At 44.2% G+C, this 15,138-nt stretch overlaps 2 protein-coding genes and 1 pseudogene across 6 annotated transcripts in view; 1 reads left to right on the forward strand and 2 right to left on the reverse strand.

Annotated features, from left to right (window-relative positions):
* HESX1 (HESX homeobox 1) overlaps positions 1-14,214 on the reverse strand; it is a 32,830-nt gene extending 18,616 nt beyond the window's left edge. For 4 of the 5 annotated variants that reach the window (XM_049862746.1, XM_049862750.1, XM_049862749.1 and 1 more), the window contains exon 1: positions 12,934-14,214. In XM_049862746.1, the coding sequence (XP_049718703.1) occupies positions 12,934-13,101 (168 nt within the window). In that variant the 5' untranslated portion in view covers positions 13,102-14,214. The remainder of the gene's footprint in view (positions 1-12,933) is intronic. The other variant, XM_049862747.1, reaches the window with a different exon arrangement.
* On the reverse strand, positions 5,141-7,422 carry LOC126064110 (60S ribosomal protein L31-like; annotated as a pseudogene).
* A 218-nt stretch (positions 14,215-14,432) lies between the features above and the next one.
* APPL1 (adaptor protein, phosphotyrosine interacting with PH domain and leucine zipper 1) overlaps positions 14,433-15,138 on the forward strand; it is a 46,017-nt gene continuing 45,311 nt past the window's right edge. The window contains exon 1 of the mRNA XM_049862192.1: positions 14,433-14,554. Within this exon, the coding sequence (XP_049718149.1) occupies positions 14,501-14,554 (54 nt within the window). The 5' untranslated portion in view covers positions 14,433-14,500. The remainder of the gene's footprint in view (positions 14,555-15,138) is intronic.

Consider the following 15,138-nt stretch of genomic DNA (forward strand, 5'->3'; position numbering starts at 1 on the left):
CAGAGTCGTTATATCAAAAATAATTAGTCAACATTCAACCATTTCAAGAGGTAGCATATGATCAGGAACTGAGGATACTGAAGGAAGATGTCCAAGCTGCACTGAAGGCATTGGTGAAAAACAAGGCTCCAATAATTGACAGAATATCAATTGAGATGTTTCAACAAATGGATGCAGCGCTGAAAGTACTCACTCGTCTATGCCAAGAAATTTGGAAGATAGCTACCTGGCTGACCAACTGGAAGAGATCCATATTTATGCTTATTCCCAAGAAAGGTGATCCAACCAAATGCAGAAATTATCGAACAATATCATTAATATCACACTCAAGCAAAGTTTTGCTTGAGATCATTCAAAAATGGCTGCAGCAGTATATCAACAGGGAACTGCCAGAAATTCAGGCCAGTTCAGAAGTGGGTGTGGAACCAAGGATATCATGGCTGACATCAGATGGATCCTGGCTAAAAAACAGCAGGATGTCTACCTGTGTTTTATTGTATACGCAAAGGCATTCAACCGTGTAAGTCATAACAAATCATGGATAACACTGCGAAGAATGGGAATTCCAGAACACTTAATTGTGCTCATGAAGAATCTGTACATCGATCAAGAGGCAGTTGTTTGGACAGAATAATGGGATGGAAACCCTGGTGGCGTAGTGGTTAAGTGCTGTGTCTGCTAACCAAGAGGATGGCAGTTCGAATCTGCCAGGTGCTCCTTGGAAACTCTATGGTGCAGTTCTACTCTGTCCTATAGGGTTGCTATGAGTCGGAATCAACTCGACGGCAGTGGGTTTGCTTTTTTTTTTTTTTTGGTGAGAAGGTTAAAGTCAGGAATGGTGTGCATCAGGGCTGTATCCTTTCACCATACCTATTCAATCTGCATGCTGAGCAAATGATCCGAGAAGCTGGACTATATGAAGAAGAATGGGGCATCAGGATTGGAGAAAGACTTATTAACAACCTGTGTTATGCAGAAGACACAACCTTGCTTGCTGAAAGTGAAGAAGACTTGAAACACTTACTAATGAAGATCAAAGACCACAGCCTTCAGTATGGATTGCACCTCAACATAAAGAAAATAAAAATACTCACAACTAGACCAATAAGCCACATCATGATAAATGGAGAAAAGATTGAAGTTGTCAAGGATTTCATTTTACTTGGATCCACAATCAACAGCTATGGAAGCAGCAGTCAAGAAATCAAACGACATATTGCATCGGGTAAATCTGCTGCAAAGGACCTCTTTAAAGTGTTGAAAAGCAAAGATGTCATCTTGAAGACTAAGGTGCGCCTGATCCAAGCCATGGTATTTTCAATCACATCATACGCACATGAAAGCTGAACGATGAATAAGGAAGACCGAAGAAGAATTGATGCCTTTGAATTGTGGTGTTGGAGAAGAATACTGAATATACTATGGACTGCCAAAAGACCGACAAACGTGTCTTGGAAGTAGTACAACCAGTGTGTTTCTTAGAAGCAAGGATGGCGAGACTGCGTCTTACATACTTTGGACATGTTGTCAGGAGGGATTAGTCCCTGGAGAAGGACATCATGCTTGGTAAAGTACAGGGTCATCGGAAAAGAGGAAGATCCTCAACGAGATGGACTGACACGCTGGCTGCAACAATGGGCTCTGGCACAACGATTGTAAGGATGGTGCAGGACCAGGCACCGTTTCGTTTTGTTTTGTTGTACACAGGGTTGCTATGAGTCGGAACCAACTCGACGGCACCTAACAACAACAGAGAACATACAACTAACAATATTTAATAGTGAAACACTGAACATTTCTCCCTAAGATCGGGAACAAGGCAAGGACGTTCACTTTCAGCATTTATATTCAACACTATATTAGATTTAGTACAATAGTAATGAAAAAGAAATAAATGTCATAAAGATGAGAAAGGAAGAAGGAAATTCTATTCACAGATGACTTGATTATTTACATAGAAAAATCCTAAGAATCTACAAAACAGCTACTAAAAGTAATAAGTGAATTTATCAAGGTCACCATATGAAAGGTTTATACAAAAAAATCAATTTAAATCCATATGGTAACAGCAAACAAACATACATCTATCCTGTGACCCAGTAATTCCATTCCTAGAAAAATGAATATTTATGTCCACAAAAAAACTTGTACAAGACTATTCATAAAAGCTTTATTCATAATAGCCAAAACTGGCAGTAAGTTAGGTGTCCGTCAACAGGGAAGTGGGTAAACAAACTACGAAATAGCTATACAATGGAATATTATCCAGCAATGTAAAGGGATACACTACCAATACATGCAACAACATTGATGAATCTCAAAAACATTATGAGTGAAAGTGGCCTCATACAAAGGAACACATAATGATTTTATTTATACGAAGTTCTAGAACATGCAAAAGCAGTTTCAGAAAGAAATCAGAACAATGGTTGCCTCTGAGGGTGGTTGTGCAGGTAGGAATTGAATGGGAGGGGAAGGGGGAAATTTTCTCGGGTCATGGTACTAATGCTCTATATTTGATGGGTTTAGATTACACAGGTGTATGCATGTGTGCACAATCACTGGTATTCCTTCAGATTTCCTCACTTCACTGTGTGTGAAATTTTGCCTATACAGCATAAGTAAGTATTGAACTATAGCTAATGACATGCACGCTGAAATGTTTGGGGGGAACATATTGATGCCTACAACTTACTTTAAAGTGAATTAAAAAATGAATTGATCGATGGATAGAAATGTCACGTTTTCATCATCACTATTATTCAACACCATTATAAAAAACCGAAACAAAACCAGTTGCCACTGAGTAGCTTCCAACTCACGCTGATCCCATGTGTGTGTGCAGAGCAGAACTGTACCCCTCAGGGTTTTCAAGGCTATGACCCTTCAGAAGCAGATTGCCAGAGCTTTCTTCCAAGGTGCCTCTGGGTGAGTTTGAACTGACAACTTTTAGGTTAGTAGTTGAGGATTTAACTCTTTGTGCCACCCAGGGACTCTGGCCAATAGAACTTTCTGCAATGATGGTAATCTTCTATATTTGTGTCCAGTACGGTAGCCGCTAGCCACATTTGATGAGTAAGCACTTGAAATGTGCCTAGTATAACTAAAGGAATTGAATTTTAAATTTAATTTCCTTTTGATTTATTTAAATAGTCACATATAGCTAGTGGCTCCCATATTGGATAGCACAAACAGAGAACATTTCCATCATCGCAGAAATTTCTATTGGGCAATGGTGGTGTAGAATTATAGGACAATGTTGAAAATAGTGATGATGAAAACAGATTTATCTTTTTTTGCTCCTGATATGAGAACAGTGTTTCACCATTAACCTGATGTCTACTGTTGGTTTCTAGTAAATGCTACTTATCTGGGTAATGAATACACACACAAAACATTTATAGTGCTTTACAGCTTATAAAGTATTTCAGCATATTTTTATTTAATCTTCTCGGATATCTGTCACTAAAACAGAAGCTCAGAGTACAGTTGCAATTTGTAGAAGTCACCAACTGACAAGTGGCAGGGACTTGACATGCACTTCCCTTTTCAGAAGGCTCATTGCTGGTGTACAGCAACACATCTGGCTTTTGCGTGTTGACCATGTACCCTGCAACTTTGCTGAATTCATTTATTAACTCCAATAGCTTTCTGGATTCTTTGGGATTTTCCATATATAGGATTATGTTCTTCTGCGAAGAGGGAGAAGTTTATGTTCTGTTTTGTGAAGTTGTAAATCCCAGGTTTTGGTAAGAATTTATTTTCTGTGTTTTTAAATTAAGATCCAAACATTAGCATCAGGACAAATGCTCAAGGTCTTAGGTGTTTTGGCAGAGAATTTTATGACAGAACTCAGCCGTATAATTATTGTGCTCACGGTCTGCGGTCTGTGAGCATAATACGAAAGAAATTCAATAAGCCAAGGTTTAATGACACTTAGCCCTTTTTGCTTTTGTGTAAGAATTACACTGATTTGAGACACTCAGTATTTTTTAAATGTTAAAACAGATTTTCTAAAATAAGTTTTTTTTTTACTGCTATATCTTCAATGCCTCCTAGAACAATGCCAAAGTGAACATTCCATAAACATTTGTTGAATAAGTGGACGCATGGATGGATTGACAAATGGATGGACTAGCAAGAGGTGACATTTGTAAAGTGGACAGGCAGTGTAAATGCTGCAGGCTTACTGTTACTACCATTGCTGGTTTTTACTGTATAAAGGTAATCCCAGTTCTTCTGTAAACTATGTATGTATCACTCCAGGGTTAATTGACAAATTAAAAGACATTATGGCATTTTGTAACTAAAATTTAATAAAAAGGGAGCTGGAGGATTCATTTTTAAAACTTGAGTTAATGTCCTGTGTCCCAGTGAACAATTCACATCTGTGGCAGAATTAAAATATAGTATCCAAACGAGAGGGTAAAATACTAATGAAAATGGACAGAATGCAATTTAAGTGCTAAAGATTTTAAAAATACTTTAGTAAATAACTTTAATATAGACTAGTAAGCATGATTGTTACACACTTCACACACACAACCCAAGTAAGCACATTCACCCTTTAGTACTAGAAGATAACTGGAAATAACATTATCTCAGAAATCCAGCAACTCAGATATTAGCGAAACTGCCGATTTAAGAGCTACAACTGCTAACCAAAAAGTTGGCAGTACAAATCCACCAGGTGCTCCTTGGAAACTCTATGGGGCAGTTCTACTCTGTCCTACAGGGTCACTAGGAGTCGGGATCGACTTGACGGCAATGGGCTTGGGCTGGGGCTTAAAATAAATATATATTTCTATAGGGCTGTAATCATATAAGGCAGTTCTCATGGCTAGCACTGCTCCTGCTATGTAGGTTAGTATCCATGTTCCCATGAGAGCAGATGCTGTATGGGGTGGGGGCAGAAACAGCAGAAATGATCTCTGCAGTATTTTACTGTGAGTAGGCAGCACACACAAAAAAAAATTTTTTTTTTTTTTTTTTTTAAGCCAGCGGTCTTATCCCTTTCTGGGATCTACAATCTCTTTTTTCTATAACTACGACTGAATAATTTCTCTCCAAAAATAGGAAAAAAAAATTAAGGAAAAAAAAGTATTTAGAATTATCATGTTCATTGGTCTATTCATGATTATAGCTATATGTATCAGTTTTTATTTTAATTTTTAATGATTTTTATTTAATTTTGAAACAATCTCAAACTTAGACATTGCAGGTATACTACAAAACCCTTTTTCGCTCTTGGACCATTTGAGAGTAAGCTGATGACATGATGCTCCATTCCCTCTAAAAACTTTAATGTGACTTCTGCAAATGACGATTCTCCTACATAATTGCAATAAAACCATCATGATCAGAAAATTAACATTGACGTTCACTACCATCTAATCACCAAACCCCATTCAAGTTTCACAAAGTGTCCCAAATAACATCCTTTACATCAAAAGAGTCTAGTTTAGAATCACTCATTGCCTTCAGTTGGGTGTCTTTAGTCTCCTCAGTCAGTACAGATCCTCAGTATTTCCTGGACTTTCAAGACTTTGACACTTGAAGATCACAGGCAGTTAGACTACAGAGTGCATGTCATTTTAGGTTTGGCTGATGTTTCCTCATGACTAGACTCAGCTTAAGAATCTCTGGCAGGAATGTCACAGAAATGATGTTGTGTTCTTCTGGTTGTTCAGTATTAGGTGGCACATGATGTTGATTTGTACCATTACTGGTGACTAGTTCTGAGCACTTGTAAGATGGTGTCTGCCAGGCTTCTCCACGGTAGTTACTCTTTTCCCCTTTATAGTTAATAAATATTTTGTGGGGAGGTATTTTAAGCCTATGTAAATATCCTATTCCTTATCGAATTTTCTATTGATTTATTTATATCAGTATGGACGCATGACATCCTACTTTATTTAATAGGTCATAACTTATTCATTTATTTATTTGGCAATGTTATAACTTTACCTCATAATCAGCTGTTAGTTTTCATCCATAAAGACTGTAGGTTTTTGAAAGTGGTGACAGGTACATAGGTAACCAATGCATACAGCTTGTTTGGCTAATCTTTATCCTCACTGTGCTTTCTAGACAACCATACACTGATACAGTATGGGACATTCTTCATTCCTTTGGCCAAGACAGCTTTGTTGACCCTGGTGTCAAGGCATACGATCTGGAGTTCTCATCTTCATGGGAAATTTCCAGATCTCCTTGAGTGCCTGAGGGGCAAGTTTCTTGAAGCCCACTCCATGGGTGCACTTATGACTGCTGATGGTGTCCTCTCTGGTCACTACTTCATTACTAGCAGAACAGCCCTTCTTGGCACCCTTCTTTACGGGAACCACGTGCTGGGACCAGGTTGGAAAGGAAGAACTCAAATGATTGCTCATTATTTATTTTGATGCTCAAATTTTCACTGCCTGAAAATGGGAGTCCCCTTCAAGCTGACTTCTGTGTCCTTTTGACACAACATTTTTTGAGTACTTTCCTACTTTCTGGCATAACAGTATGTCCCAGGCTCATCTTGTTCTTTTCTTGCTCCAGCCCTACAGCCAGCCATTTCTCCACGGAGTCCTGGTTCTTTTTAATGAAGAATGGAATTTGGAAACCAAGATGGGGCTCTGTTTGTGCTCATTGCTACTGGGGTATCTCTGTTCCCAGGCCCTCTTGATGGAAGAACCAGGGAACATATGTATGTATGTGAGTATATGACACACACACACTTTCACAACTCTATTTATTGAAATCTTCGAGTTCCCATGGATACCTCTAATTCCAGTTGGGCACCACAGGATTCATTCTAGCTTTCTTCCTTTCCGTATTTGTAATTTCCTTCTCTGATAATAAGAAATGTAGTTCCTATTATCCTCGGTCTTTTTACTTATTTGATCTATCTTTTGCATGTGACCAAACTTGCATTGTGATGACCTATCCTGGCAGCCTTCACTGGAGCTCTGAGACCTCCCCCTGGGCTGCCCTGCTGTATAGAAGGCTTCCTTACCTTTTGAACACCCATACCTCATGCTGAGTGCTCCTCCATGTGCAAAAGCCCTTTTCTCCCTAGTAGGGCTCTGCCACCCCTTGCCCAGCCATTCTCTATGTGGAGGTCCTCTCCACCCCACTCAGGCTCGGAGACCTGCACCACGCTGCCCTTCTTCATGGGCACTTTCCTCATCCTTTCGGTTCTGAAATCCAGCACCAGGCTGCCACCCCACACAGAAGCCTTCACCATCGAGCCTGGGCTCCAAAACTGCCCTTTCATGTAGATGCCCTCCTTACCGCAGTTTTGTTCCAAAACTCTGCCCCAGGCCACCTTTCACCAGAACACCCTCTTCATGCTCATACTGATACCACTTGCTTCCTATGTGGACGCCCTCCTCACCTTCCCCTGGCTCTGACACCCCGCACCAGGCCGCCCCTCTGTGGGGACACCCTCCTCACCTTCCCCTGGCTCTGACACCCTGCACCAGGCCGCCCCTCTGTGGGGATGCCCTCCTCACCTTCCCCTGGCTCTGACACCCCGCACCAGGCCGCCCCTCTGTGGGGACACTCTCCTCACCTTCCCCTGGCTCTGACACCCTGCACCAGGCCGCCCCTCTCTGGGGACACCCTCCTCACCTTCCCCGGCTCTGACACCCCGCACCAGGCCGCCCCTCTGTGGGGACACCCTCCTCACCTTCCCCTGGCTCTGACACCCCGCACCAGGCCGCCCCTCTGTGGGGACGCCCTCCTCGCCTTCCCCTGGCTCTGATACCCCGCACCAGGCCGCCCCTCTGTGGGGACGCCCTCCTCACCTTCCCCTGGCTCTGACACCCTGCACCAGGCCGCCCCTCTGTGGGGACACCCTCCTCACCTTCCCCTGGCTCTGACACCCTGCACCAGGCCGCCCCTCTGTGGGGAAGCCCTCCTCACCTTCCCCGGCTCTGACACCCTGCACCAGGCCGCCCCTCTGTGGGGACACCCTCCTCACCTTCCCCTGGCTCTGACACCCCGCACCAGGCCGCCCCTCTGTGGGGACACACACCCTCCTTACCTTCCCCTGGCTCTGACACTCCGCACCAGCCCGCCCCTCTGTGGGGATGCCCTGCTCACCTTCCCCTGGTTCTGACACTACACACCCGGCCTCCCCTCTGTGGGGATGCCCTTCCTCACCCTGGTTATACTCTGAAACCCCCTTCTGGGCCACTGTAGCTCCCCCAACCTGCACAGACTCCCCTTACTCAGCCCCACCTAATGCCTTTGAAAAAAAATTAAACCATCGTCTTTTTTATTAAGAGATTGCTTATGGTCCTGTATATGGGACATGATTTAGTTAAATCACCAATGTAATTTTTTTTCCTGTAAATCATTGCATCACATATACCACCAAGGTTATTTAAGATAATGTTAATTTGCCCGTGATTTGTGATATCTCATATCACTAACTCATTCATTCAGCTTCCCCAATACTTGTTTCACATCACAACCTCTATTAAAGGTGTTTTTGTCCACTATTAGGGTACCAGCCAAAGTCCTCCCCATAGTCCATAAGGCCTTACGCAATCTGGCCTCCTCTTCCCTCCCCCACCCCTTACACTCTAGCCAGAGCTCCCTCCTCTCCAGCCACCTTGTCCTCTGTGTGATTCCTGAAACAGGTCTTAGGGCCTTTGTCATACTGTTCCTTCTTCCAGGAACATTTCCCCCCCAGATGTCCCCATGGCTTACTCCTGTCTCTTTCCAGTTTCTGTTTAGATATCACCTTCTCAATGAGACCCACCCTGGCTAGCCTATTTAAAATCACAACTGGTCCCCGTCCCTTTTCCCTGCTCTATTTTCCAAGCACTTAAGACCAGTTGCCACCTAGTTGATTCTGACTCATGGCGACCCCATGTGCGTCAGAGTAGAACTGCAATCACAGGGTTTTCAATGGCTGAATTTTTGGAAGTAGACTGCCAGACCTTTCTTCTGAGGCACGTCTCTGTGGACTTGACCCTCCAACCTTTTGGTAGCGCCAGTGTGCTGTTTACACCACCCAGGGACTTCTCCATAGCACTTACCACCTTCTATAAACTCAAATATTTGTTGAATGAAGACTGACTTCCTCCCTGAGGTAGTTTGAATCTCCAAACTGAATTAATAGCACCATCTAGTGTTACTGGAAGGATGTGTTGATTAATCCTGTGACTTATTTGCATAAATGAGCCCTGATGGAGCAGTGGTTAAGCGTTTGGCTAATAACCAAAAGGTGGACAGTTTGGATCCACCAGCTGCTCCTTGGAAACCCTATGTAGGCAGTTCTACTCTGTCGTATAGGGTTGCTATGAGTCGGACTCGACTTGACAGCAATGGGCGTTTTTTTTTAACGGAATAAATGTTGTTAGGTGCCATATAGTCTATTCCAACTCACAGAGACCCCATATGACAGAGTAAAATTGCCCCATAGGGTTTTCTTGGCCGTAATCTTCACAGAAACAGATCACCAGGTCTTTCTCTGGTAGAGCCGACAGGTGGGTTCAATCCACCAACCTCTTGGTTAGCAGCCCAGTGCTTAACCATTGTGTCACCAGGGCCCCATGGGATAAAACCAAAACCTGTTGCCATCAGTCGATTCCAAATCATAGTAACCCTATAGGACAGAGCAGAACTGTCCCCATAGGGTTTCCAAGGAGCAGGTGGTGTATTTGAACTGCCAAACTTTTGATTAGCAGCCGAGCTCTTAACCACTGGGTCACCACGGGATAACTAGTACTGGTTTAATCAATTTTCAGTTACTCTGTTTTATACTGCCCTTTGTGGTTCTGTAAAAATTAAAATGTTTTCAATGATTAAACAACCATGGGACAAACTGACTTTTTAAGAGCAACCCCTTCTGCACGGACTTGCCTGTTGCTCCCCTGCGTTACAGTGGGGGTAGAAGTGTCATGAAGGTCGTGTCTTTTCACCTTGGGGTACCCTCCCCTTCCCCCAAAAAACTCCAGAGTAATAGCCTTTGCTGTCTTGGTACCTACACCTTTTCCCCAGAATATCAAAATGCATATTTACTGATTTTTAAATTTTGGTTTTGGCCACAAAAGCACCTAATTCAATAGTGAAAAAAACACTAGCAAGGGTAACAGTACTATCATTTAAAAGAGTATCAGAAATCTCTAAGATAATGAGCATAGTCTTCTGATTTAGAAAATTTTGGTCTCTTTAGATATGGTAACAAAGGGAAAGACGGAGACAATGAAAGCTGCCTTAAAAGCAACTCCTTTGATACTTCAATATTTAACAATAGATCATGAAAAGTATAATCAGTTAATTTCTATGGAAAGCCTATTGTGCCAGGCACTATTCTAAACACTCATTAACCATCTTAAGAACCCTATAACGTAGGTTCTCTATATTAAGTCCTGTTTTTCAGATGCCAGAATGGAGACACAGAGAGGTACGCAATTTGAGTAAAGTCACAAAGTTAGTGGAGCCAGAATTTAAAGCCCGGAGCCCAGGCCCCTGGTCTCATCCACCTCCCCATTTTCATCACAGAAGTGGAAACCATGCTGCTTTGTTTCCAAGTACTTCCCCTGATCAAAGAAATTAATTTACTAATGTCTTCTTGTTCCAAAAAGGAATCAAGACAACCATAAAAGAAACAAACCCATACACAATTATCCTAGAAATAAGGCTTTTTTCTTTTTACAGTCCACGAAGTAGAAGTACAGAATTTTCCCTACATTCTAACAACGCTGCAGCAATGAGCAAAAGCAGTATCAACGTCAAGGTCAAAGCCAGAGGGTGGCCCAAGAACAGTCAGTTGGTTTTTGCTACCTTCCCACCTCTTCTTGCAACCCACTCCTCAGAACTTTTCTTCTACCCTTCAAACAGGGTTTTGAACCTGTTCTTCCCGGTTCAATCACGGCTAAGGAAGCAACACCAGAACACACTGGAATTTTTAAAATTTGAGTGAACCAGAACCATAACTGGGACAGGAAAAATTACGAGATGAAGCCCTGCTAGAAACTTATTCTCCGTCTTATAAAACAAGGGCAGCTTATGGTGTTGCACAGCAACCAAATCTCTTGCCCACGGGATTTTGCGCAGAGTCAGAAACAGCAATGCCCTGCTCAAAGATGGCTGCCAACTGCAGCGCATTTAAAGTGTGTCACTCACTCTCCACAGTCCTGGAAATAACCCTTTCTTTCTGCATCAGGCTCTTGAAAGGGCTCACTATGCCTCTTCCAAATCTCCCATTCCAGGGCCTCAACCCATAATTTTTCCCTTTCTGGTTATGGTTCTGGATCATTCAAATTTAAAAAAATTCAGGTCTATTCCAGTTTTGCTTGTCAGCCATGACTGAGCCAGTTCTAACTGGTTTGGAGTCCTGCCTTCAACTACTCAAAGCTTTTACCTACTTTACCACTGATTCTAATGTTTTAAAGGAACAGAAGTGACTCAAGCTCTCAAATTAAAAATTAATATACCCATTCCCTGAATTTGGTTCATCTCAGCTGGATATCAAGAAGAAAACAATTATCTGTTAAAGTGAGTCCCAGTAAGAAGTGATTTACTTGGGTAACATCTAGAATTATTTGCATCATACAGTATGCTCCTAAATGGAGCATGAATCCCCAGAATTTCAGATTGGTGGAGTCTTCGGGGGGATATTTGTGAGTATGAGGCTTCCCAGGGTCTCCAGATGATTCTGGAAATGGTGCCCCATCACCATCTTCAATTGGAACCTAGAATTCCATTTCTAAATGTTTACTTGACTCCCCAAATTTTCTAAAATGCAAAGTTATATGGGAAAGGGTGTCTTGGGCAGAGTTTTTCAACATGTGGTTTGAGGATTACCTACTTCAGACTCATGTGGAGATCTGGGGTTTAAAACCCGGGTTCGCAGTCCCATCTCTAACCTAATGAATTATAATCTTGCAGCAGGATTTGGGAATCTGCATTCTAACAACCTCCCCAGATGACTTTTATGTGTGCATTTAAGTTTGGAAACCACTGGCTTAGAGGGATGACTTTTAAAAGTAAAGCACCAGCATCATTTGAGTTGTTGGATTCTTTCCTACTGCAGACCACAAACCAGAACTTCGAGGAGTACCACGTAAAAATCTAATTATAAGAAGGCAAAACATAATTTTAGGAGGCTAATAATTCACAAGTCTATTTACAAGATTATACGTCCTTTTGTTGTAAATTATAGGTGTGAAACGTCTCAATGAATTCTTTGGTGGATGCCGTTTAATCCTGCCTTGCCTTCCATAAAATGAAACAGCTGGACCAAGTCTTTACTGCGCTACCCACACACGAGTCTCCAGTAACCTCCAAAGCACTCTCTGAACAAGCCTCATTTCCTGTATAAAAGGAAATGGGCTTAAAATGAACTGAGTTTGGATAACTACAGAAAATTTAGGCTGATTTAACTTAAACTAGTTATCAAAGGAGACTGTAGATTCTACACCCTTAGAGATGTTTTAAAACAGGAAGCACAACCATCTTTTTGGATGAGCAGGGGGTTAAGTGGCCTAAAGCTGGAGGATTCAACTGGAAGGCCTTTTAAGATTCTTTCTACTTTTAAAATTCAACTAAACCTCATCTCCACTCAATTGAATGTCAATCTGTTTTTGTTTGTTTCATTTTTTAGCCAGTTGAGCCTGGCAAGAATTCCTTGCCCCTCTCTGACAATGAAATAGCCTCTTGAGAACCCTTTACAAAAAAGAATTTAGCTGGACATACAAAAAAAGAAACCATTTAACTTGATGACAATACCCCACCCAGATAACTCAGATACCTAATTGAATTTTTCACTAGAATTATTTGGCTTGGCTGAGTTAACTGGCTAACTTCCCTTCAGTTACACCATATAATTACTCTTCTTTCTCAGACATTTTCACTTATTGATTTTCACTACCTTTCTTCTACTTCACTTATAATCTAAATTGCAGTTCAACCCAGAAGGTCACTTACCTTGAGAGTCTTCCTTTTTAGAGTCAGTTTCACGGTGCTTGTGCTGACAGCATCAGAAATATTCATTGAGGGCAGAGCTGGGTTGCTGGGGTCTGCATGATGGCTGGGTACATCTATGCAGCTGTGAATGCTGTTGTTCAAAAACGTTAAGAATTGACTCCAAACCATCTTTCTCAAAAACTAAAGATCTCTTCTAGAGGGTGACTCGTGTACAGATAAACAATCTAAGGGGCTAGTTCTCATTTCAAGCTTATAAAACTAAGACTAATTCTTTGAAACTATATCCCAAGTCTACCTGGCAAAACTTTCTTAACCTCATTTTATCTTTCCTTCAAGAGATCATGAGGAAACCGAGTATTTTAGTTTAAAATATGTGATTTCTATTCCTGTTACTGTATGGATTTGTTCCAATGTATGTGTGTAAACAAGCAGCTAACAACCTTTACCTGGCATCTCTTCTGTTTAACTGAAACTGGAATAGATTGAGGGATTTAATGGCTACATTTTCACAAGACTCTGGTGATTTTACCATTTTCTCTGCATACTGATGAAAACTTTTTAAAACTCTACACAGAAACACATGAGAAGTGTGAGGATGGGGCAGAGGGACGAAGAGACAGGAGGTAGGCCGGCTTCTAGTTTTGATCTGGTTAAATCCCCAACTTCTTTGAGCTGCACTTTTTTCTCTGCTTGTAAATTCAGAGGCTAAAGAAGCTGTTTAAAGTCTGTTCTGACTTTTTCAATCTGACAGAAATGCTAATCAGTTACCAAATAATAAGCTAGTGTACTGTGATTTTTAAAGATCTTGTATTTGTGATTTAAAAGACAAACCTAAGTCAAAGTTGCTGCGCGTCAGTTCAAGGCCAGGTAAGAACCGGCGAAGCCGGCAACCAAGTCACCTGTTTTGAACTGAGTATACTGATATTTAAATACCTAGAAAATTATCTGGAGTCAATCTCCACAAATTTACCCGAAAGCCCTGTGACACACTCGGGACCTCACAGAGCTGAGTCAGCCAGCACCATTTTGCGGCAGGGGGAAGGCTGGAAGCTTCGGACATGGGTGTAATTTGAGGAAACGAAAGAAAGGCCCAGCGGTCGAGCTTTTTCAAAGGTCCCTGACGACAAAAGTTGCGTGAGAAGCGACACCGCCCCACACTCCCCAGTGTGGTCCTCCCTCGACGCTCCAGTTGCCGGCGTTCCCACGTCGCCTACGAGTCGCACCCAAGCGCGCGCGCAGACCGGCCCTCCCCGAGCGCCCGCCCGCCGCCCCGCCTTCGGGGCCCGCACCAGCCGCGCGGCCCGACGCAGCCAAGGAAGCTCGCGGCCAGCCCCCCAGCGCCGACGGACGTCGCCGTCAGCCAATGGGTGCACGGGGAGGCGGAGCAGCGGGGCCTAGGGGCGGGATTTCCCGCGAGGCCGCTGGGGGCCTGGCGAGGGTGGCGCGGGGCGGCGACAGCGGCGGCGCCTAGCAGGGAGGGCGGGCCGGGGTCGGCTGCTGCGGGCGGGCGGGCGTGGGGAGCTGTGGGCGGTCGCGCGTCTCCTGCCGTCGCCCTCCCTCCGCCACGATGCCGGGGATCGACAAGCTGCCCATCGAGGAGACGCTGGAGGACAGCCCGCAGGTGAGCGCGGGCGGCGAGGGGAGGAGCGGGCCTGGCCGAGCCCGGGCCTGGCGCCGCCGTCGCCGCAGGTGCCCACCCGGCCCAGGTGGGCGCCGCCGCCCAGTGCCCCCGCCCGCGGAGCCCGTCGTGGGCCGCGCCCGAGCCGCCGAGCTGGGCCTGCCGCCCGAGGCCGGCGTGGGCCTGCGCGGCTGCGCCGAGGCTGCGCGCGGGGTTGGGGACAGCCGCCGGCCGAGCCCGAGCCGCCGCCGCTTCGCGCGTGGGCCCGGCGGTCACGTCCGCGCGCCAGCCTCCCAGGGTTTGGCAGTAGGTGCGTTTCTAGCGGCGTGATGGGAAGTGGTAAGCCCAGACTCTGCACGCTGTCCCCGGAAAGCCTTCTCGGAGAAAAGGCAGAAGGGGAGACAGCCCGGGAGCGTTTGGTTTCTGAGGCTCGGCGTGCGAGAAAAGGAAATGCAGTTTTTCTTCGGGAGATGCTGAAAGGCTGTCAGTTTGCCCGTGGGGAGTCGTCGGCGAAGCCCGTCGTGGGCCGCGGAGCCTGCGCCCGCACCTCCCGGCCGAGCGTGCCCGGTGTCGTGGCCGCCGGCGCT

This window comes from Elephas maximus, chromosome 20 (genome assembly GCF_024166365.1).
Source record: "Elephas maximus indicus isolate mEleMax1 chromosome 20, mEleMax1 primary haplotype, whole genome shotgun sequence".
Taxonomy (NCBI): domain Eukaryota; kingdom Metazoa; phylum Chordata; class Mammalia; order Proboscidea; family Elephantidae; genus Elephas; species Elephas maximus.